The sequence below is a fragment of the Mustela lutreola genome, chromosome 1 (genome assembly GCF_030435805.1).
Source record: "Mustela lutreola isolate mMusLut2 chromosome 1, mMusLut2.pri, whole genome shotgun sequence".
NCBI classification, from domain to species: Eukaryota; Metazoa; Chordata; class Mammalia; order Carnivora; family Mustelidae; genus Mustela; species Mustela lutreola.
In genome coordinates this window covers 99,441,131-99,466,644 of record NC_081290.1, presented here as the reverse complement: position 1 = coordinate 99,466,644, position 25,514 = coordinate 99,441,131, and the positions used below count along the sequence as shown (strand labels likewise).

Below are 25,514 nucleotides of genomic sequence, written 5' to 3'. Positions count from 1 at the left end.
TAGTATCTGTCATCTAAATTTGTTATTAGGTTTGGAAATTTAGAACAGAACCTAGGATTTCTTCTCTATTGTCAAGGGAGGGAACATGTTCACTTTAAATCAGAGTAATCCAAAATGTTTTTGGAAAATGAAGAGTTTTAAGGATAAACTTTTTCCATTTAATATTGAGAACTACTTCCTGTCCCTCTCCTTTCACAGAAGTTTTCATCGATAACTTAATAATTCCCAAAGAAGTCCGGTTGAAATCCTTCAAGAGTGGATAAGAAGTCCGATTTTTTTCTCTCCTTTATTTTTTGTGGTTTTGGTAAGATAGTCGTTTATTTCGTATTCTGTTAAAGCAAACAGAACACTCTGAGAAAACTGCTCCCTTAGAAATTTTTTTTTTTTTTTTTTAAATAATCAGTCGCTATTCTTGTACCTTGGCTCATATTTCTTTCCTACTACAAGACCAGGGTTATCTGAACAGCCTGAAAACTTGGCAGTTAGAAAGAGTAATTATTCTCCCTTCTGGACTTGCTCCAATTCAGGAAACAATAAAAGACTTCCAGTGGTTTGCAAACCCAGCTGTCTCTGACACTCGTCTTCATTCTATTAAAAATTACTGAATGAGTCTGTAGTGTGCACCTGCTGTTAAGGTCACATCAGAGAAACTTATCCTTTCCCTTGTTTGTATAGTTACTTAAGTTGCATTAGGAAACAATCATTTACAATTTATAGTGGGGTGAAGAGGAGTTAATATTTTTTCTGCCTCTTTGAATCAAGATTCCAGATACATGGCTTAATTTTTTTTGAAGGGTTTAAAATTATAGATCTATTTAGAATTTGTAAAACATCTCACAACCTTTGCCTAGAAGCATTTAAAGCTACAAGAAATAATAGATTGCCAGGCCAACATAAACCTGACCCTAGGTTCAGAAGCTTCCAGTCCCTTCAGTCACTCCTGTTCAAAGGTTTCAGGGAACTGTGTGTGGAGTTTGCGCCAAAACTGACATCACGGTGTTGTGGCTTGAATATTTGATAGGAATCAAAACGAGAATGTATATTATGCTTCCTTTTCTCTACATGCTCACCAACACTTGTTATTTTTTATCTTTTGTTAATGGCCATTCTGACAAGTGTGAGTTGCTATGTCATTGTGGTTTTGATTTTGCATTTCCCTGATGATCAGTGATGTTGAGCCCCTTTCATGTGTCTGTGGCCATATGTATGTCTTTGTTTAAAAAAAGGTCCATTCAGCTCTTCTGGTCATTTTTAATTGGATTACCTTTTTTTTGCTATTGAGTTTTATGAACTTCAAATATTTTGCATTTTAACCCCTTATCAGATATATGATTTGAAAATATTTCCTTCCATTCTGCAGTTTTAGTTTTTTTTTTTTTCTTTTTGTTTATGGTCCATCTGCTGTGCAAAAGTTTTTTAGTTTGATGTAGTCCCATTGGTTATTTTTTGTTTTTGTTGTCTTTGCTTTTGGTTTAGATCCAAAAAAATCACTGCCAAGACCAATGTCAAAGAGCTTACTACCTATGTTCTCTTGCATGAGTTTTATGATTTCAGATCTTACATTTAAGTATTTAATCCATTTTGAGTTAATTTTTGTGTATGGTGTAAGATAGCTGTCCAATTTCATTCTTTTGAATTTGGCTATCAAGTTTTTCCAGGACCATTTATTGAAGAGACTATGCTTTCCCCATTGTATATTCTCAGCTCCTCTGTCACAAATTAATTGGCCAAATGTGTGTGGGTTTCTTTCTGGACTCTCTACTCTGTGTACTGACCTACGTGTCTGTTTTTATGCCAATATCATATTGTTTTGGTTACTATAGCTTTGTAATATATCTATAATGATGCTTCCAACTTCATTCCTTTCTCAAGACTTCTCTCGTTATTTGAACACCTGCTAGGTTCCATACAAATTTTAGGATTGTTTGTTCTAGCTCTGGAAAAATGCTCTTAGAATTTTGATGGGGATGGCATTGAATCTGTAGGTGGCTTTGGGTACTATGGATGCTACAACAATATTAAGTCTTTCAGTCCACGAGCACAAATTATCTTTCCATTTACTTGCATCTTTAACTTTTTTATTTTTATCAATATCTTTAGATTTTAGCGTGTAGATCTTTATCCTCTTTGGTTAAACTTAATCCTAAACAGTTCATTCATTTTGATGCAACTGTAAATGGGATTTTTTCCCTACTTTCTCTGTCTGCTAGTTCATTATAAGTGTGTAAAAACATAATATATGTTTGTATATCAACTTTGTATCTTGCAAATTTACTGTACTCATTTATTATTTCTAACAGGCTTTTGGTAGATACTTTAGGGTTTTCTATATGCAATATCAAGTCATCTGTAAAGCATGACAGTTTTACTTTTTCCTCTATGATCTGGATGTCTTTTCTTTCTTTTTCTTGCCTAATTGCTCTGTCTAGGACTTCTAGTACTATACTGAATAAAAGTGGCAAGAGTGGGCATCCTTGTCTTGTTCCTGCTCTTAGAGGAAAAGTTTCCTTTCCCATGGCTGTGGGCATGCCATATATGGTCTTAATATTATGTTGAGGTATGTTCCCGCTATGCCCACTTTGCTAAGAATTTTTAAACATAAGTGGATGTTGAATTTTGTCACATACTTTTTCCTACAGCTTAAAATGATCAAATGATTTCTATCCTTCTTTCAGTTAATGTTATGTATCATGTTCACTTGAGGATGTTGAAACATCCTTGCATCCCTTGAGTACATCCCTCTTAATCATGATGCTTTAAAATCAGCAGATGAGCCTCTTGATCAGCTGTTTCTGCCTTGGGCTGTGGGATGGGGAAGTCCAAGCATACAAGCCCTTAAGAGCCACTTGTCAGGTTGATCGATCCCTGCAGGTCTTGTGCACTCAAACCTCATTTTCAAAGCTAGATGTTTTGGGACCTCACCTCCCAGGTGCATGTCTTAAAAGCTGGGATGTCTGATGTGGGGTACTAACCCTGCACTCCTCAGGGAAAAGCTCCAGGTTTTCAGTTGACCTCCCGATTATGGATCATGGTGCCTAGGGCAGGGTTTATGGTGAGACTGTGCCTCAAGTCACTCTAACCAACTTCAATGTGGGCTTTTCCCCCATTTGCCTGGTGTGTGGGACCCTCTCAGCTGGTTTTTAGAATTTTTTTCGGAGAAAACTGTTCCATATGTAGCTATAGATTTGGTGTACCCATGGGAGGAGATGGGTTTAGCATCTTTCTCTATTGTGATCTTGATCTGGAATCTGCCTTTTCTTCTAATGACTTCAAAATTTACCCTAGTTCTGCTCTGTGATCTTAAGGATCAAAGTCCTTAGGAGCGCAATAAATTACATACACATCCTAGAGATGTCAATCAGCAGATTAGAGGACAACACTCAAGTACATTTCCTTACACTCCTAGGTGTGATTAAAAATGGGTTTGGTCTGAGCCAAAACATATGAGGTGGCAAGAAGCATTACAAGATGTAAAGATAAAATCTTCTGAGCCAGGCGTTCTGTTCAAGATTGTAGAAGTTCTAGAGTTTGAAGTACGTTCTTTTTAAAGGCAAGAATTAGGTGTTCTTCTCAGCTCTTCTCACCTAAGTTCTCCAGTCTCGTCCTGGACCCTTTTGATTTTTTTTTTTTTTTGTACCAACCTAGTGGAACTCCAGTTTAAAGCTAAACCCTTACAGAAAGCCCAAATTACTACCTCCCAAACAAGACAACTCTAAGTAGCTAATGATTCATAATTTCAAATTCTAGACAATTATGGAAAGTTGTATTGAAGATTTCTGCTCCGGCTCTGGGTTAAAACAAATACTTAGGAATAGCGAGCAATCTCTCTTGGCCACTTCAATTACCCTGCACATCCTCTCTAGGTCTGTGACGCTTATCCATGTCCTGGAATGAAAAAAATTTAAAAAGGCCACCAGTCTTATAGCAGTAGTAATGAAATGAAAGGAAGAAAAGTAAACCATTGCTTTATTATGCTTTTAGGGAAATGCTGCACATGAACGATTAAGTATTTTAATTATATAGATTTGATTCCAAATCCCAGGGCTCTGCAAACTGTAAGAACTATCATGGGTGAGAATGCAGTGAGGCTCGCTTGGGTAGCTCAGACTCCTGCCAACATGACAATTTAGCATAAGTGATGATAAGAAGGGATCAAACAACCCCACTCATTTTCACCCACAAATGCTTTGAAACAAATAGTAGGGAAAAGTTGCGAGGAGACCTCGCTACCAGTTAAACCACTGGGAGCCCCAACTAATGGAACTGCTGTTTTAAAGGGAGGAACCCAGGCTGTCTATTTCACAGGCAAAATCAAGTGAGAGCTAGGCCACCTGTCAGGTTCACAGCATCATCAGAAACAGCAGCTACTATCTGGAGTTCTGGGTTGATATCCAGAGGAGAAAAGTTGATAGCTTTCAAGAAAGAACTGCCAATACTTTTAAGATTGAAGTCAGAAGAGGCTTGCAAAATAGTTGCTTCCTATGGGAGAGGCATTATATTTAGGAAGATAACTTTCAGTTACCTAACCGCAGTGGGTAATCCTAGTTAAGTGACCAATGTTTCTTTCTTTTTCCTTTTTAAAAGATTTTATTTATTTGACAGAGAGATAGAGAGGCAGTGAGAGAGGGAACACAGGCAGGGGGAGTAGGAGAACAAGATGCAGGCTTCCCGCTGAGCAGGGAGTCCAGTGTGGGCCTGGATCCCAGGACCCTGAGATCATGACCTGAGCTGAAGGCAACTGCTTAACAACAGAGTCACCCAGGCACCTCCCAATGTTTCTTTATTGAACCCTGATTTCATGTCTTTTCTACAGTTCTCAACTGTCCTTGAGGACATGTGGACCACGAAGGGAAGGAAGACTCAGCTCTCAGTATTTTCAGTTAATTCTCTGCTCACTAAATGTCCCTCTCCAGAATAAACTTCTAGTCCTTTTGCAGGTCATTCCTTTTTCAGGTTCCTTCAGCCAGTCTACCACTGTGGTTAAGTCAATTTAATAATGGCAGTGAGGAAATAGGCAAACTAAGTGAAGAGGATGAAGGGGTATAAACTTCCAGTTATAAAATAAATAAGTCACTGGATGAAAAGCACAGCATAGAGAGTATAGTCAATGGTACTATACTAACTTTATATGGTGACAGATGGTAGTGAGACTTGTCATAGTGATACCGGCCTGATATATGGAATTGTTGAACCATCAGTGATGTATACCTGAAACTAATATAACATTATGTGTCAACTATAATATTTAAACATTTTAAAAATGATCAATGTCAGCATCAACTGATGCATTCCAGATTATGAAATTAGGCAATTTATTATTTTTTTTTAAGATTTTATTTATTTGACAGAGAGAGACATAGCGAGAGAGGGAACACAAGCAGGGAGAGTGAGAAGGAGAAGCAGACTCCTGCTGAGCAGGGAGCCCGGTGTGGGGCTTGATCCCAGAACCGGGGATCATGACCTGAGCCAAAGGAAGACGCTTAATGACTGAACCACCCAGGTGCCCCTGCAATTAGGCAATTTCAAAAAGAGTTAGGTCTGAACATGTTTTAAAGGAATCAATTCATTCAAAACTTACAGTTTTTGTTTGGTTGGTTTTTTGTTTTATTTTGTTTTTCACTCTGCTAACAGACAGGATTCCTTAAAAATTTGTGAGGTAACATATGAAGATTAAACATGGTAATTCTTAACTGAGTCTCAACTCAAAATAACCCTTAACAAATGCTTCAGGGGTTGTTTTACTTATATCCTAAATTACCATGCGATCTCTTCAAGAATGCTCATGTTATTTCTCACACAGTTTCAGAAAAGCTATCATATTCCAGCTATTTAAATACTAATTCATTTTGGCAAAATGATTTAAAATGTCTTACGTGTCAGCTGTTTCAAGTTGTTATAGCAGCAGTAATACAAACATATTACTGAAGTCCTATTTTTGTCCAAACTCAAATATATTAACTGGATTACAGAGAATTAAAATTACGATGAAAGAATCTCAAGTTTAGTGTTAAATTATAGAAAAGGAATGTGCCAAAATATTAACAATAAATAACTGTGTGTAGTGAGATTAAAGGCTTTTTCTGTGTGCTTGAATAGCGTTTCCAATTGTAAGTAGGCAAATGTTGTCAAGTGGACTGCCTTTCTAGCAGGAGAGGCCATTCTTTTAACCTCAGCTCTCTCCCTGCATTACAATAGTGATGGCCTGAGTTTTCTATAAACTTTTTATTTGCATTTATTTATTTATTTATTTATTTGACAGACAGAGATCACAAGTAGGCAGAGAGGCAGGCAGAGAAAGAGGAGGAAGCAGGCTCCCTGCTGAGCAGAGAGCCCGACATGGGGTTTGATCCCAGGACCCTGGGATTATGACCGGAGCAGAAGGCAGAGGCTTTAACCCACTGAGCCACCCAGGTGCCCCTCTAAAAACTTTTTGTAATAAGATTTTATTTATTTATTTGAGAGAGAGAGAGAGAGCAGGAACAGTGGAAGGGGAGAGAGACATTTGTGTAAAGAATCTCAAGCAGACTCTGAGCCGAGCTCGGACCCTAACAGGGGGCTTGATCTCACAACTGTGAGTTCCCAACCTAAGCCCAAACTAAGAGTCAGATGTTTAACCAACTGAGCCACCCAGGTGTCCCTAAACTTTCTACATTTATAACTTACTGCCATAAATCATAAGCTTATGTCTTATCTGGACTTAATCATTATGTAATGAGTAGATTTTTTTTCCCCTTAATTTGGAAGGAAATAGATAAATTGGGCAAGTCTGGAGCCGCAGAGTGACCTGCAGGTCACTGCCCATCCTAAAGTCAGGAGGAGGCAGCCTGCCCACTGGTCAGAGCCCAAAGTGCCACCTGCAAAGCAGAGTGGCCTCTCTCCCTGGCTTCTTTTCAGTAAGTCCTTTTCAGAGCAGTTTGGAATTCTCCCTCACAATGCACATATTTATGTAAAAAGAAAAAAAAATGAGTAAAATATCCTGCATTTACTTACTTACTTATTATTCTCTTGGAAATAAAAATTGGTAGTTCCTGGATTCAAGGAAAAAGCAGAAAATGTTTCTTGTTTCCCCCTTTGGAAAGAAACACTTTCCAAAAAAGGAAAGGAGAGTCACTAACAGCTGTCTACAAGGCCCTGCCCTCTATTTATTTCCCTTTTTAATGAAAAAAACATATATATATTTTATATAATTTATATATGTAATATGTATTCTATATAGTAAAAAATATAATATATAATACATATTATATATATCAACATTTAGCACCTATTTGGACCCTCAAGATGCAGCATAAGAGCAGACAAAAATTCCTGCCCTTGTGGCATTCATAGTTTAGTAGGAGGAGAATGAACAAGATTATAAAACATACAGTGCGCTAGAAGGTAGAAAAATAAATTGCCAAGGAGAAAAATAAATCAGGCAAGGGCGGTAAGGAGTGTGTGGTGGGGACTTTTGTGATTTTGGAGAGAGAGGCTGAAGAAGTTCTCACCAAGGAAGTAAAATTTGAGCCAAGACTCGAAGGAAATGAGGGAGAAACCATTGGCGTACCCGGACAAGGAGCATTCTGGGCAGAGGAGGGAAAGTGTGAGGACTCTGAGGAGCAGCCTAACTAGCACATTTAAGGAACAGCAAGGATGGGGGGGAGGAAGAGGGAGAGGGGAGGAGAGGTCAGAGAATAACAAAGACCAGATTGTGTAGGGCTTTGCAGGCCTTTGGAAGGCCCCTGCAATTATATAACATCTAGCTCAAATTTCTTTCTTTTCTTTTTTTTTAAATTGAGATATAATTGACATAAAGCATTATATTAGTTTTAGGTGTCCAAACCAAATAATTCAATATTTATACATATTGCAAAATGGTCACCACAATAATTCTAGTTAATAGACATCAACAGAGTGACGATATTTGTTCTTGTGCTGAGAGCTTTTAAGATCTATTCTCTTAGCAACTGTCAAATATGCAATACAGTACTATTAGCTATAGTCACCACGCTGTACCTTACATCCCCGTGTTGTACGTATTTCATAACTGGCAGTTCGTACCTTTCTGTCCCTTGCCTACCTCCCTACTCCCTGCCTATGGCAACCATCAATCTATTCTCTATGAGTTTGCAATTTTTTAAAGTCCACTAATACATCTTTCTCTCTCTGACATCTTCTTTACCCATTTATCCACTGATGGACACTTAAATTGCCTCCGCATCTTGCTGCAATGAACATAGAAGTGTGTGTATCTTTTTAAATTAATGTTTTCATTTCTTCCAGATAAATCCCTAGGAACGGAGTTGCTGGATCCATTTGGTATTTCTGGTTCAAATTTTTAAGAATGCTTCCTTCTGTTTTCCAAAATGGCTGTGCCAACAGCGCACAAGGGTTCCCCTTCTTCTGCATCCTTGCCAACACTTAGTGTTTCTCGTCTTTCCCAGATTTCCTACAATGTGCCTGTAGTTTCACTGATGGAGTCTCATGATACCAAGTGCAGACTGGACTGGGCATGTCTGACACAGCTGACCGCAAGAAATCCAAAGGATGAATAAGTGAAATGACTGAAAATGCTGAGTGCATGTGACTGGAGGAGTGGCCAAAGGTGAGACTTCTTTAAAAATCTGTTAATTCAGAAACTCTGCGCATGCCAAGGTGTTCCAGGAACAGCCAGACACAGTTTGGGCCCAAGAAACTCATATGGTCTCCCAGGAGGCACATCGGGAAGGCAGCATAGGGTCTGGTTAAATGAGGCATAGCAAAGAATTTGGTGGAAGCTCAGAAGTGATATGTGCTAAGACTTCATAGAGCTGGCAGCCTAAGTCAAGACCAAGCGACTGGTAATGTTTAAAGGGGAAAAAAATGGTGGAAGAATGAAGAAAGAGAAGGGGTTATGAGGTGTCCAAATACATGAAATTAGGGTAGGAAAAGTGTGTTTGTTTTGAATGGAAACATATGTTGGCTTGAGTGGAAAATGTATACATGGCAGTGGTGAAAGGTGGGTCAGGGTAAGATCAGAATTTTTTTATGGACAGATTGATGTTTTAACCAATAAGCAAAGGAGTTTCAGTGAAGGTTTCAATAGGAAAATGGTATGGTGTGTAGAGCTGCTTTGACAGAGAAAACTTTTGGGAGAGAGGAACTAGTGGCGGCAAATACTCAAGAAGAGCTGAAAGTCATGACAGGAGTGGCCAATGTGGCCATGGAGAGGTATAGACTGCTACACCAGATATTTGAGAAGAATTATACAACCTAGTGACTGGTTAAGAGCTATTTGTATATTTTGAACGACTGAGAGATGTTCACTAAGAAAATGGTGACAGATTTTGAGATATTTTATGGGATCAACAAAAAAGGAATCTGGTTTGAAGATTTGAAATTTGAGTGATGATATGCCAGACATTTAGAAGGGTTACAGACAGGAGGGCAACTTTCAGGTAAGAGGCAATGCTAAAAATAAAAACTTGTTAGGGTAAAGTTGGCAAATAATTATTGGTATTTTTCCTTTTCCCGTTTCATTGAGCCAACACAATCTCTAGTGGGTATAAATAGAAGAGCCATTTCATCTCCCATTCAAGTTGGGACATTGTGAGAATGAGAGGGCAACTGTGAGTAATTACAGCGGATAAGGAGCAGAGAAGAAGGGCTGTCCAGAGCAAGTGAGGACGTACAGATTCCAGTTTATAAGCGCTCTCTTACTTTTTCAAGGTTGGGGAGCTGCCCATTCCTTATCTTTATTACTGCTCTTGTTTTCTCAAAAGGAGTCAAGTGATTCAATTAACGTCGCTTCACTGTCATTTGAGGCCACAGTGTATTCTGGCAAAGGACCCAGTTTTAGACACCTACACAACAAACACAATGCTAATGAAGTAGTTTATGTCCTATAACTCCTCTCTATTGACGCTCCTGGCACAGCTAATGAAGTGTGGAGGGGGAGGGCCTGAAGGGTGTGCACGCGCGTGCGCGATGCTGTGCACACACGTGCTGGGGACGAACAGGCAGGGAAGTGTTCTCCTTATCCTGTAGAGGTGATTCGTTTGGTAGTTCCTTTGCTGCCAAAAGTAGTTTAACAGAAGTGCAAAATTGATATTCAAACTGAGTCTGACTGTGGAGAGCATTCCTGCAGCTCTCAGGTAGGAAGGCACTCAAATCCAACTCAAAATGCTAAAGAAAGCCGTTTTCGTTCAGACTCAACATTGTCATCTTCATTTAAGAACATGTTCACATGGTACCCTTCTTCAGGGAAGGAAGTCAACTCTGGAAGTACCCTGTAAAATGTAGGGGTGATTTTTCCTAGGGCAGGGGACTTTTTTTGCCTTTACTGCCCATTAGGCTTCCTGCCTTAATAATTTATCAGGCTTTTTATTCCGAGTAGATGCTTCACATTTCTCTTGATGCAAACGGAAACAGGATGTGTTTTGTTGGCGTTCTTTGACCTGACCTTTGAAACAACCACGTCATCTGGTTATTGTGTTATTTCTAGTCTCTGTGGTCTTATGTCTCAACGAACAGTTTATTTTTGAGAAAAATCTATTTGATTCTGCAAAAACTTTTCTATACCCTGCCTTCAAGAAGGAAGATTTTTCTACATATCTATTAGTTACAGTTTAAAAAAATGAGACAGAAGCTGTAATTTATAAATATGGCATCAGAAGCAAAGCATGCGATGATTTCTATGGTTCTTTGATAAAATGGCACAAAACCCAGAAAGGAAGAAAGGCCCAAAGTATTGATCTATCTATATGAGACATATATATATATGGTCATATTTTACATTTTCAAACAGACTATACATAAAAACAAAATGCAAAACATTTTGACAAAATGGTACGATGAACAAATGTTTAAATGAGCACTATTTGGCTTCGATCTGTCTATAAGTTGTTTATCAGACCATATATCTTCATACAATATAGAAATCCCAGATAATCTTTAAAGAGTCAAACAACAAATGGACGGAAAAGGAAGGTCCTAAAATTATACTTGCAACCATACATACATTCTTTTTTATTTTTTTTAAAGATTTTATTTATTTATTTGACAGACAGAGATCTCAAGTAGGCAGAGAGGGAGGCAGAGAGAGAGGAGGAAGCAGGCTCCCTGCTGAGCAGAGAGCCTGATTCGGGGCTCCATCCCAGGACCCTGGGATCATGACCTGAGATGAAGGCAGAGGCTTTAATCCACTGAGCCACCCAGGTACCCTTATACATACATTCTTAACTCAAGATTATCATCAGAAAAGAGCAAACAAAAAATATTCTTAATTCTAACTATAAACTTGCCATTAGGGAGGGAGGGGAAAGGTGTGCATCAACAGGGCAAAATTTGTGTTTGGATATAAGTTCGTTTTACTTAATGTACACCAGCATTTCACCAGAATCTTATTAAGTACAGTTGCCAGCTTATCTTTTGAAAAGTAGATTTTTTTCATTATTTGCTTCCAACTTAAAAACAACAAAAAAACCCACAAAAAAACCTACCATCCATACTTTGTGTCAAACGCAATTATCTTTTTCTCACGATCTATTCATGATAACATAAAAACCTGACAAAAAAAGAGTTGACCACTCCTTCGGACCCTCTCTGATCCCATCATTCTCTCTGCCTCCACAGAAGCGGAGATAATCATTAGCAGAATTTTTTTTCTGCTATTACTGCATATATGTTAATAAATAAAATGTAGTGTTAATTTATGGGTTATGAAAGTTTCATACATGGCATCACATTCCCATAATTATTCAGCAGATTGCTTTTTTTGCTACTCAGCATGTGTTTTCTAGAGCTATTTTTTCCTTTGTTACTTTTGCCTTCCTTGGTGCCATTTAAAAATGTGAAATTTCTAACCTGTTACAATACAATAGGAGTTTTTCTCCTGTTACATTTATAGTTTATGGACCACTTCTTTCATATCATTACTATCACTGCAATCATTCTCTGTAATGCTGTTCTTTGTGGATCAGGAGGGACCACTTTTGGCCACCACAGAACAAAATGCGAGACCAGAGTGCTTGAGTATGAATTGATTAAATTGATTAAGTTATTCTGAAATTTGTCATTTTCAATGTCCTGTCATTATACAGGTCAGTGATGTATTTCCCCTTCAACAAGTTTTTTAGCTGTCCTATTTTCTCATCCAAATAGTTTCTGTTGGTTTTATTGTATATTTATTGCCTTAACGATACTAAGAAGGTTGCTAATAATTCTCCAGATATTAAACGTTGATCTGTGTGTAAAAAAAATCACAAGTAGATTTGATTAAATATCATTCATCTGCTGCTCTACACTGTTCAACGTACTTTTCTAAATGTTTCTGGTGCTATCTTTAAAGACAGCACTTTGTTCTTGGAAATCTCACGAAAGAAAGAAAAAGAATCATTATTTTTAAAATTATGCTTGAATATACTTAAGCCAACACTTAAGCCAATACTGAAACTTAGTGGCAAAGTAAGAATACAGCCAGGAGGGTGCCTGGGTGGCTCAGTGGGTTAAGCCGCTGCCTTCGGCTCAGGTCATGATCTCAGGGTCCTGGGATTGAGTCCCACATCGGGCTCTCTGCTCAGCAGGGAGCCTGCTTCCTCCTCTCTCTGCCTGCCTCTCTGCCTACTGTGATCTCTCTCTGTCAAATAAATAAATAAAATCTTTAAAAAAAAAAAAAAAAGAATACAGCCAGGAAATAAAAATGAGCCTCAGTGGGAAAAATGGCCAGTTAATAACAAGATGAGAAGTCAGACTGCAAAGCATGGAAACTTTGGCTTTGTGCAAATAAAGCCTAACACAGTTGAAGCCAGAGTGAATCACCAGGAAACATGAGTAAGCAAATCTCGAGCAAGTGTGACATTGGCATCTAAAAATATGCAACACATCTGACTCTGATGTACACTGACGAGGCTCCCTGCTTTGACCTGTTCTGGGTCAGAGACCAGGAAGGCTCCTTGAAACTCCTGATGCTACCAGAGGGAAGAAAACGCTGCCAGACAGATACTGGGATAAAGGCTGCTTGAGTCAGAAACGCACACATCTCTACCCCATCTAGTAGGATCTGGAGTCATTAAATAAATGTCTAGAAAATGCTTTACAAATCAACTATAGTAACCCAGACGAGATACCATAGCAACAGCATTTAATGACTCAGCGGTGTCTGAGAAGAATGGAGCAGAGGCACCTTGAAGCATCTGATGATTTTTGCCGGGAGAAACAATCTCATCTAAAGGGTTTACTAATTCCAAGTACCAGGATTTTTCTCAACATTGATCCTAAGGAAAGGTTCAAATATCTAGGGCCAAATGCCACACAGGACAAGCTCAACAAATAAAGAAATGCTTGTCCTGAGTGTGGGGGGATTAGGTAGGGCTCTGTGTCCTTAACCCGCTCATGTTCCTAAGGACTCACTGACACCAGATGCTGGGGGTTTGAATCTGGAAAGGGTGGGGCAGGGTGCCAGGTGATGGGTGATGAGGAGAAACTCCCAAGAAAACCGTGGAGAAATCATTCTTAAATAAAATGAACACATTGTAGTCCCAGTGGAAACTCAGTCATGATCATATTCTACTGACTCCATCCAAACTTATGACAGCTTTCAATAAGTTCACTGGTATATGGCTTGCATGAAGGCTACTATCATATATTCCATCAATATCCAAAAGTAAAGAGAGAGAAGAAAAATATTCTAAGGTAATTCTTGCCAAACTAGACAAAATGATTGGTCTGAAGACAGGGTTTTTTAAATTTTTGCTTAAGTACTTGGCATATCCAAATTAATTCCCATCTCAGTTGTCTTAGTTCATGAGTAAATACAGTGTGTGGCATTTGCAAATTAGTCAGAGTTGAGTCTCTGGCTCCCACAGAAAGCTAATGGGCAAGCTTGAGAAGTTGGAGAAAAGATATTATTTCTAAGTGGTAAAATATACTCACGCACAAAATCACATTTTCAATGAATTAAAAAAATATCTTGCTGTTCCTCCCTTCCCCACATTTTTAATTCTTCTAACTCAAAATTTTGTCCTCTTTCTCTTTCCTTCTTTTTCCAGATAGAATTGCTGAAAGGCATCATTAGGATAGAGATTAACTTTTTCCTTGAGACACCTGGGTAGCTCAGTTGTTTAGCTTCCGCCTCATGATCTCATGCCAGGCTCTACCCTCAGTAGGGAGTCTGCTTATTCTTCTCCCTCTGCTTCTCCCCTCAGCCCTGAGCTCACGCTCTCTAAAATAAATAAATAAAATCTTCAAAAAAAAAAAAAAGATAAATTTTTCCTCAAATAGCAAAACACTTTAGTAGTGGCAGGCTCTGTGAAACTTACATGTGAACAAAAATGAAAATGCTTTTTGTGTTACAGAGAATCATGTCCTGATTCAGATTAAGATGGAAGAATTTTTTGGTGACAGATCCAAATCACTGAGTACTTCATATGTAGAACTTACAAAATGCACTGAATTAGAGGACAGCCAGTAGTAGCAAGCAAATGAGTGTTTGGATTTGGGGAATCCTGCTTAACGGAAATGTACAGATCTGACATAATGGAAATGCACAGATTGTCAGAGTTTATGAAAATCCTCTTCCTGCCTCACCATTTTTTAAAAAGATTTTATTTATTTAACAGAGAGAGATGACAAGTAGGCACAGAGAGAGAGAAAGAGAGAGGAGAAAGAGAGAGAGAGGAGGAAGCAGGCTCCCTGCCGAGCAGAGAGCCCGATGACAGGACTTGATCCCAGAACTCTGAGATCATGACCTGAGCCGAAGGCAGAGGCTTAACCCACTGAGCCACCCAGGCGCCCAGTGCCTGATCATTTTTAATATGCCTTGAGTGACTAATGAGGCTTTTAATGATACCATCTATTTCCACTTAGTGGTGGAACAGTTAATATGTAGTGGGAAAAAATAAGAATGAATATTCATAAATATTAAAATAGTTATTTACTTGTAGGATATATACATCTACTTCTTCACTCACCTTCCTCAAGCCCAGTTATAAACTTGTGGGTCTTGACAAGCAGAACACAAATAGAGCAGGTGCCTTTGTTAGTGCTGTAGGTATTTTCTGGCACTTAGATTGATACCAGCTGTGTGCTAATTAATCTTGGGATGGCCTAGATCACCAAATACTACAAAGCTAGAAATGCTCCCTTAACTTCTAGGAATGTGTCTGAATGTTGGCTCCAAATGCCCCTGGAGGTATGGGCCAGGTCCTAACAGCCTCTATGATGTGTTCTAGTCAGGACAAAGTAAGAACTGTTTGCATAAACATATGCCAGCAAGTCAGATCCAAGGGATAGTGGTGAATGGTGCTTTTGGGGACACAGAGCTAACAGCATTGTCTGGTCTAATAATCCTGGACATAGATAGGGGTCCAGTATCCAGTCATGTGTTTGAGTGCCATTTTTTCATTAAATATCAGTACAGCATACCCAGCACATTTAAACCGTACTGTGCCATAGTTTACAGGTGTGGCTGTGCACGTAGCCCTTCAGCTATATTTAAGCCCTTCAGCTATATTCCATCAATAATGGAATTGACACATCGCTTCTAGGCCTATGAGATTAACTGGATCACTGAATGAGCAGTTTGGATAAGAAAGGAGAGAGCCTGAAAAGAAGAGACTGAGCACAATATGGCAATGGTTGCCAATATGCACAATATGGTTGGTTGCAATGAAGTCCTACTCTCTGGATATGCCTTTATTTTCTCTTCAATGGACTGAACGATCAAAAATATGGACTATAAAATGCTCAAGCATTGCTTCTTTCAGCCAAGTCTGATGAAATGCATGGATTGCATTGGGGAAAATGAAGAAAAACCAACCTGAAGACGGCAAGGGTCAGAGACCAGAGCACTAATGGCTTCCTCAGTTCAAACTTCGCCCGTTTGTTCATCAGGTGCCGACCACCAAAGATGAAGGCAGCATACAGAGCAGAAAACAGGAAAGATTTCTTCCTGCAACAGACAAAAAACCAGTATCTTAGAAAATAAAAATCTCTAGGCAGTTAATTTTTATTCATGAGAAATTTATATTTCCTAATTATTTGCAATTTTTTATACCAGTTTTTCTTCATAAGTGCTGAGAGTGTGTTCTTGGGAATGTGCCCCTTCACTGAAGAAAGAATGTTTAAACATCCTTTCGATGACATGGCATTCTATGGAAACCTCCCTTGACAAATTATGTCAATCTAGATTAGTCAGCACATGTCAGAATAGATCTGTGTCCTTTTGGAGCTCCATGACTTTAAGAATTTCAACAACATAGCATTAAGGTACAAAAAGAAAAACTTTCACTGAGGGATTCAAACACTAAAATCAAGCTACTTAGATTTAGGGGACCCCTAGTATGGATTCCTGAGATCTTCTCCACCAAAGGAGCAAGTATTAAGTTTGAATATGATCATTAATAATAGGGATAACTGGTCAACATCATACAATACAAAAGAAGAATGTAGGTGGTACCTGAAGTACACCTGCCCTAGAGCTTGAACCTGAACCTAATCAAAATCGGATTTTACTACCTATCCTTTGGAAATATAAACTGTGGGAGCTTCTGTAGGACAACTGAACTTTCGTCTTCAATAAGTCAGGAGTATGGAATCTAAATACGAGTCTCTTCTAGATTAAGGAGTGGCTTGAGAAACTATAATCAAAGGTAATAGGTAGACTTTGGAGGCTCTGTATTTGAGCAAACCAAATGGAAAAAGACATTTTTAATAAAATGAGAAAGTTTTTAGTCATAATTTTAAACATACTTAGTTACTATTTATGGGTGAAATTACATGTCTTGGATTTGATTAAAAATATGCTAGGAAAGAAATAAAACCAAGACAATATTCAGGGTAAAGAGATAAAACCAGATTAACAAAATGACGAAGGAATACAGGCTTTTTCTCTTTTTGTCAGGCTTAGGTGGAACTCTAGTCAGAAATGTCCAAGCAATATGAATTAGAATCTCTAGGTCCTGCTGGTTTACTACTGTATCAAGAAGTAAACAGTGTTATTGATAATACCAATAAGAACAAAAACAAAACCAACACGATTCTATACAACTATGATTCAACAGAAAGTAACAGAGGGGGGTGCCTGGGTGGCTCAGTGGGTTAAAGCCTCTGCCTTCCACTCAGGTCATGATTGCCAGGGTCCTGGGATCGAGCCCAGATCGGGCTCTCTGCTCTGCAGGGAGCCTGCTTCCGCCCCCCCCCCCCCCCGCCTGCCTCTCTGCCTACTTGTGATCTCTGTCTGTCAAATAAATAAATAAAATCTTAAAAAAAAAAAAAAGAAAGAAAGAAAAAGAAAGTAACAGAGGCCTTGTAAATGATTTAAACACCTGAATGAACTTCCTAAAAAAGCAGTATTTCTCTTAAGATGGATATTCCCCACTCGATGAGATTAAAAGGGCAATCATTGAAAAGTAAGTGATAAGTCTAATACAAAAAGCAAAATGAATTAGTTTTTTGCAAATGCCTCCTATTTTTCTCTCTGACACTGCTTGTGTGTGCTGCTGACTAAGGAGGGATCTAATTATTTTCACAAGCAACACACTTAGTAGGCATGTGACCTACTTGGTGAACACCACCCAGTAAAGTGGTATTTCCAGAAATCAACCCATAAAGATGGAATGAAACACTTTCCAACTGAGGTTCGCAGATTCTTTTGGAAACATAGGACCTGGGCACATTGTCACTATTTGCTAAATGTTTGTTAGATGATCATGGTCTTGTCATATCAAATTTTCTGACAGGGAAAAATAATTATGCACTGATGTCTTATGTGCTCAGGAAACATTAACTGCGTGAATGAACGGTTTACTTTTCCAGTAACATATGAATTACTAAAGAATGAAATATTCGGAAAAAACATGATCCATTTTCTTCCTCCATAAAGAAACAGGCAATTTCTATACTTCAAAGAGAGGTGGAAATGTGAGACAGTTTTATAGGAACGTTATTAAACATTTCAAGAAGAAAGTACTTTTGCCTGTAAGTATGTGTATCCGATAAATATGAATACAAATGTGAGTGAGTGTTTGTAGGTTTACTCATATATGTTATGTATGAATTTTGCAAGTGCGTGTCACTAAATTGAGTCCTAATCACCGCCTGCATTCACACCCATCTAAGCAAGGACTCGCGAAAAATCAAATTTTATCAAGTTAATGTAAGCCGTAGTAATATGAAATAGTCTATATTCTTTCCTAAAAATTTTAAAACAATTTTGTTGTTCTTTTCTAAGTTATAAAAGTAACGATGAGTGACAGTATTCGTGGTATGATTCAGGGAGGGAGTCCTGAGGGGGCCACTCAGTGCTAACGAGCTTTCTCCTTGATTTTCCTAATCACCTGTAATGTAGGTAAAGCATTGTCTTCATTTTACAGATAAGCAAACCGGCTTAGAGGTTAAGCCTCTTCTCCTGTAGTAAACTTTCCCAAGAAAAAAGGGTGCACCTGATGTGTTATCTTATAGCCACAGAAGAATTCCACAAGCCCTCCTACTGAATTGCATGGTCATTGTGTAACTGTGTGGCACGTTGCTAAACTGTGAATACACCAAGAGTAATCTCCATGCCTTCATGTTTCAACTATCATATTGTGAAGGTTTGGAACACTTTGATCCAGACCCTGTTTACCTCCTGGAGAATACAAATAATCTATATATGCGAAGTTCATTCAGGTGTTTAAATCATTTATATATATATATTTATATATAAAAGCTTTTCCTTAAATTGCTTATCATTCTTGCTCATTCTATCTAATTTGGATTTTGGTTATGGTTAGATTGTGTTTCTTGCAATTACGGATCAAATTAAATGGCTGTCTGTATGTGATCCTATCATTCTAGCCATTGAGGGAAAAATAATGTGCCTCGAAGAACCAAGAAAAATACAAAAATCTCCCCTCAGGATGTTTTCCTCTGCATTTCTTCAGCTAAGAATGAGAATTAGTCCTAATGCACTACTAACTTCCTGGCACAGACCCTTCTATTTTCCATGTGTTTTCTAAAGATTATCTTTACCAACCTTCAATTCCATAGCTAGGGCAACCAAGTCAATTGATATAGACACAGAGAATCTGAGAATTGCCAGAGACCTTAGAGAGATTGAGCCCAAATTTCTCGTTCAACAGAAGAGGGAATGGGGGATAGGGTGTGGTGCTGGATGACATTACTTTCCTATGGTCACATAGCTACACACTGTATATGGGCCCAAACTACCAAAATTTTGCTCAAGCAGGTAGGTAAACATAACTTAATTGTCTAGGGTATATCTGAGTCACCTGCTATAATACAAATAAATTGCTTATTGTATACTTTCTAAATCTATTGTGGTGAAATTCAAGTCTGTAATGCTTTCAGTTAATTCAGAATTAACCTTTTACTTCTTCTGTAAGAGGGAGTCATCTAAAGGAGGCATGAACTCTTACCTCTTCCAACTGAGAAATCCAAAATGTATCACTTATAGTTGAATGCATTATGAGTTTTTTCCATTTAACTTAGAATAAATTAAGATTTTCATTAACATACTGGGCAATTTAAATGGATTCAAGCTGCCGTTCGGTTCTGCCATCTCTTTGGTAAAGATTCAATCATTGTCAAGTGAATAATGACTTCCTACTAGCCCACTTACTATTTAATAGGGATAGATGACTTCCCTAATGCTTCCATAGTAATCTAATAATACTTCATATTCTGGCAGGCCTCCATAGCTGGGTATAATGGTAACACTACATTGTTTTGTTACTGGATCATTAACAATTTCCAGAGGGTAGGGACTCCTACCATTAAAGAATCTTAAATGTATATCATATAGCCTAACCCTTCACCATAGGGGCCCAATACCTTTCAGGACAGTGCTTCTGTAGCTATAATTACAAAGTAACCAACTAAATAAAGAAAACCCAAATGAAATACTGATGTGTTTTGAGCTTGTTGCCCTGGTATTCACTCTTTTTCCCCCTTCCATTTCTGTCATTGATGTGAATGGACATTAGCCCGTAACTAATAAAAACAAATAATCGCTTTATCATTTATCCTCAGAAAGCTGGACTTCTTTATCATGTTACCCTCATCCAAAACATTCCTAGGTGTTGTTTTTCCTATTCTCACCAGAGTAACTGCTAATGATTTGTACTTATTGTTCTAACCAATAACACTTGTCATAGACTGTGTATACATTCGAACTGCCCCCCCCCCCGGCCCAACCCCTGAGCTTCTACAGAAATCAGGACCTAGCTTGAGTCCCTTTAATACTCACTTCCAGATTTCTGTTGGCTGACTTGTGCACTTCTGAAGAGTCAGACAAGTTCATTTGAGAATGGTGACACTTTCAAGTGGGTAGTCTTTCAACACAGGGTATTTGCTAATGAACACTATGGGGGGAGATGGCCTGAACGCCTTTGTGCCTTAGTGACCTTGCTTTTGTGGTTACCATGCATGTGTAAAGTACAAGGGTTGTGAAAATGCAAACAAAACTTCGAGGAAGAAAAGAAAAGGACCCCTGAACACCTCACCTGCTTTGCCTGATAGCTACCAAGCACAGAACGTTTTCTAGTTGAGAAAATTTTCCAAAGAGTCTAACTGGGGGGGAAAAAAAAAGCTAATTGGAGAGGCCATATCTCTTTTAAGACTTCTCCTTTAGTTCAGCTCCTGATTCGAATGAGGAAGCAATTCAGGATTCTGAAAGTAATTTTAAGGCCACAAACAAATTACAGACCCAGAGATGGAGGAAATAACACTTGGCTTTTTGCCAACAAGACATTCAGTGGACCATCGTCAATGGTGGTCATAATTTGGTAAGAATATAAAAAAGAGGTTTTCTTGAGAGGGTGAAATTGTGCTCTGGGACTGGATTCTGTCCTATTCTTGAGAATTACCCCCAGCACTTCATACAGGCATTTCTCTACATTACAAATAATGGAAATTTTCCAGGAGTTGCTATTCACAAGTAAATTATAACTAGAAATTAACTCTGCCCAGAAATTCTGACAAAGAATGATGTAGAGAATAATAGTGGAAATAGATCCATAATAAGTACAAATGAATAGTGACTTCATAATTGCAAGACAAAGCTGTGACTAAAGAAAAGAGTGTTATTCTAACCAGTTATGTGTGACCCAAGAAGCCAAATAGTTTCTGAGTCTTTTTGAGTTGCAAATACCTCTTTCTTATTTTACTTTCCTCTCAGATGCAAATTGAAAGATCACAGGTTGTCCTTATTTATTTAAAAAACAAACAAAAATAAGGGCGAGAAAACCATTTTTTGTAATTCAGTCTTTCTATTGTTGAAGTAGGCCACGCTCAAGGTAGACTTGTATTTAGTACTGTGGATTAAAGGGCGTGGCTGTGTATCTCTTTCTAGGAAAGTACACTACTCCTAAAACAGACCCGTTACACAAGATTGCTTGTACATATATGGCAACATACCATTTTTACCCCTTGTCCCCTTTTTAAAACTCTTGATGAATTCTCTTTTCTTTTTATAGGGGGAAATAGGATCTTTCTACTTTCAAAATGTTAAAATCACATACACACAAAGCCCCATAAATAGTGTAGATAATAATGTCTGTTAAAAATTCTGAGGAAGGAGATATTGCTGTGATTAGAAAATGCTCTGTGGAGGGTGGGCTTTGAGGCAGACCCTTTGAGGCTTTGGATGGATGGACAGATGTAAGTGGGAATTTGGGGTGGGGAGAAAGCAGCGCCTCTAGTCAGACCCGATGTTTCCTCAGTGGGTGGGAAGACATGAGAGAAAGTCAGATTAAAGTTCTGGCATCTCCTCAAGGTTGTGCAAGGTGTGTGGTCAGGAATGGGTTATGACTAGTAGTTGAAGTATAGTACTGGAATCTGTGGCTTAATTTTCCTTCCTTTTAAATAAATAAGAATAGCCTCACTCATGGGTATACCATAATATGCCTTGGGGGAGAGAGGAAGAGGGAAGTAAAGATAGATGGCGATGCCCTGGTTTAGGCCATGGAGAGCGCTTCAAGTCTTTGAGCTGGGATGGGGAGGGGCGGCAGGACGGGAATAAAGAGATCCGTTCACGGGGAAACTTGGCATTGAGTACTTCTCTTCTAATGGGTAGATGTGGCTGAAGTTTGACTCTAGATCTCTAAATCAACAGACAAGTTCCCCACAGCCCACACGGGCAGCCTCGGTAGCAGCTGGGGTTCCTGAGTGCCGTGGTACAGATGGAAGGAACTTCTTTAATGAATTGCTCTTCCCAGGAATTATCAGATGGGACCAACTTGAAGTTTTATTCACTTAAAACTGACTATTCTCCTGTCCTGAGAAAAGAAGAGCAAATTTCGAGGCCAACCGTGGCATTGTTTCCAGAAAGCTGATACTTGGTTCAGTATCCCCTAATAGTCCTCCAGAGCAAATGTCCCTTTTAATCCTAAAATACTGCATCTTACAGATATGCCAGAATATTTTTTCTTTGTGTCAGATGACATGGTTTTATAAAACTGATCAGAAAGATTCGAATTCAGAGTTAGAATTACAGATTTTCGAGAACACAAAAACAAAGGAATAATTAAACTTCTTGCTTTGGCAAAGGTTAGAGTTTCTCATCTCCTTGGAAAAAGTAAAGCTTGCAACCACCTGTGAATAAAAACTTTGTCAGGGGTCCTGGTAGACAAATCTCCCACTTCAAACTAATGACGAGCGGCGGCACCGACAAACTTATTTGGAGTTTCTGGTATGTCTGAGAGCGTGGCTCAACTTGATTACCTGGTACTGAGGGTCACTCTGAAATAGAATTGCCAAGTTACCAAGTAACTGTCTTGTTATCCACTCCTGGTGCTTGCCATGGCAAAACACGACGTTCTAGAGGTCGTGTAAAACAACAGTAAATAACAGTAAATAGGAGACAGCATGCAGAAAGAGAATTCAGAAAGTGGTTCCATCAGCACTTCACTTTCATGTGCTCATTCCCTTAAAGAAATGCCCTTTGTTCTAAGAAAGAGAAAGCTTTCATTCGAATTTCCAATGAAGAAGTGCTCACCCATTAAGACCATGATAATGAGTAAAACGAATGTGATAATGAACACAGAAAGCAGACTAAAATTCTGAACCGTCTTCTATGATATAAGAGAGGTGAGTGACTCCCTGTTAACAGATTAAATTTTACCTTTTACAGTCTTAAAATCTACCACAAAGTAGAAATAAGGGATTAGGGATTTTTTTTTTCTCTGAAAATAAACTTTTTTCAGACCAGAAGTTACACAAAGCATGATTAATTATGGGCTTGGGTCAAGACCGCAAGTTTTTGTTTGGTTTGTTTGGTTTTGAATCCTGCTATCTATTCTAATGGCCTGCGCACCATAGAAATAGAAAATTTTAAAAATCTTATATGATATTAAAATATATATAAAAATAAAAACTAGAGTCAAATACAGAATTTTGTTTCCTGCTTGTCTTCATCCTAAAGAAGCCCTGAAATGTTCTGTAGAAAATAGATTACTCTGAGAGGTGGAGACTAAAACCAGAAGTGAAAATACACTGTAAAAAGCATTTATGATTATTCACAATGGAACGGAAACCGGATTTCAGGTTTACAAGATTAAGTCCAATTCAGACACACAATTTTCCCAGACTTAAAATCAAAATGACAGCTGCACAGACACCAGCTCATAACAAGCACAAACATATTCAAATTTATGAGCTCTTTATACTCAAGGGCTAACCGTTTGAAGTGAAAAGTGACCCATTTCTGCCACAGTCTACTATCACCTTATATTTAGAGAGTTTTAGTTTATACTCGTTGCTTCAGACAACTGTAAAGAAGCTAGAAAATACTATCAAGGACAAAAAAACCCCACAACTACATGTTTTCATGGTAACTACTGGTTGATTAAATAGACTGTTGCATTGACTTTCCCCGTGGATAGAAATGTTGAAAGAGGGGTGGTGGGAAAAGCAATGAGAAAACATGTCCCAAATGCTATTTCTGGATTAGGGAAAAAATAGCTCAGAAGTGATAAGGATGATTTCGTGGTATAGCTCACAGATACGTTTTTTGTCACCAAAAGAAAATTTACATAAGATACGAAGCCTGAGTAAAAACTGGCAATGACAAGAAGGAATATATTATTAGCCAGGGAGTGGAAATGACAGACTTTTTTTTTTTTTTTCACCCATGAGATATCACCCAATTACCCAAGAAAGAACTCTCTTTGCCTTTTGAAAATAATAATGCGGCAAGATTTTGATTAGGGTATTCACATGGCTCCTTCCAGATATGAATGCTCATTCAGGGACAGAAGAAGATAAGGCCCAAAGACACTAGCTTTGAGAACTCCCGTAATGACGACAATTGGCCTCACGAATTGGACTGTGCTGCTTTCTCATCCCTGCTGTAAAAAAGCCCCACAAACGTCATGGCTTCAAACGAGAGGATTGGATTATCGTATTGTTGCAGAGTCAGAAGTCTGAAACGAGTCTTGTGGGGCTAAACTCAAGGTGTACCCCGGTTGTGTTCCTTCTGGAGGTTCTGGGGGGCAATCTCTTTCTTGGTCTTTTGTGGCATTTGGAGGCTGTCTGTCATCCTTGGCTTTCTTCACATTCAAAATGCATTGCTCCTACCTCTGTTTCTACGGTCACACTGTCTTCTCTTACTCTGTTTTTGTCATCCTATCACCTCCTCCGACTCTGCTCTTACCTCCCTCCTAAGGACTCTTGAGATTACATTGGGATAATCCAGGCCCACGGCCTGGAAAGAACTATTCTCCAATTTTAAGGACTCTTATGATTAGATTGGGCCCACCGGATATTCCCGAACAATCTCATCTCCAAGTCCTTAACCTAATCGCATTTGCAGTCTCTCTCTGTTGCTGTAGAAGAGAAATACACATACAAATTCATAAATAAAACATGGACGTCTTTGGGGGACTATGATTCATTTGGCCACATGGATTAACTTGAAATTATAATAAGGTCTAAAGCCATTTTTCTGATGCAACTAACAGGGGACAACCCTACAGAGGGCAAAACTTTCTTTTCTATTCTTGCTTTATTAGACCCAAAGCCAGCCTCTTCCCTCCAAGTTAAGAAAGTACTTTAAGGGGCACCTGGGTGGCTCAGTGCGTTAAAGCCTCTGCCTTCGGCTGGGGTCATGGTCCCAGGGTCCTGGGATTAAGCCCCGAGTTGGGCTCTCTGTTCTACAGAGAGCCTGGTTCCTCCTCTCTCTCTGCCTGCCTCTCTGCCTACTTGTGATCTCTGTCTGTCAAATAAATAAATAAAATCTGTTTAAAAAAAAAAAAAGAAAAAAGAAATTAAGAAAGCACTTTAAAATGCAAGGGCCTGAGAGTCACACTGTCACACAATTGTCCCAAAGCAACTCATATGCATGTGAACTCACAAATCAGTATTGGAAGTCTTAGTAGTAACATATGGTTTACCTTAGAACTAAGTGCCAAAGCTTGGAATTTCTAGTAACACACACACAATTTACTAGAAATAATATGTATTCAACGTATCTCCACTGTCACAAGTTCTAAATTGCTGTCTTAACACGCTTTTGTGACAACACAGATTGTTTGGCTTGGGACTATCACTTGCCTTTAAAT

The 25,514-nt window shown here is 38.6% G+C and overlaps 1 protein-coding gene across 1 annotated transcript in view; it reads right to left on the bottom strand.

Annotated features, from left to right (window-relative positions):
- ELOVL6 (ELOVL fatty acid elongase 6) overlaps positions 1-25,514 on the bottom strand; it is a 122,387-nt gene that overhangs the window by 24,981 nt on the left and 71,892 nt on the right. Inside the window, exon 3 of the mRNA XM_059170960.1 lies at positions 15,776-15,907. Within this exon, the coding sequence (XP_059026943.1) occupies positions 15,776-15,907 (132 nt within the window). The remainder of the gene's footprint in view (positions 1-15,775; positions 15,908-25,514) is intronic.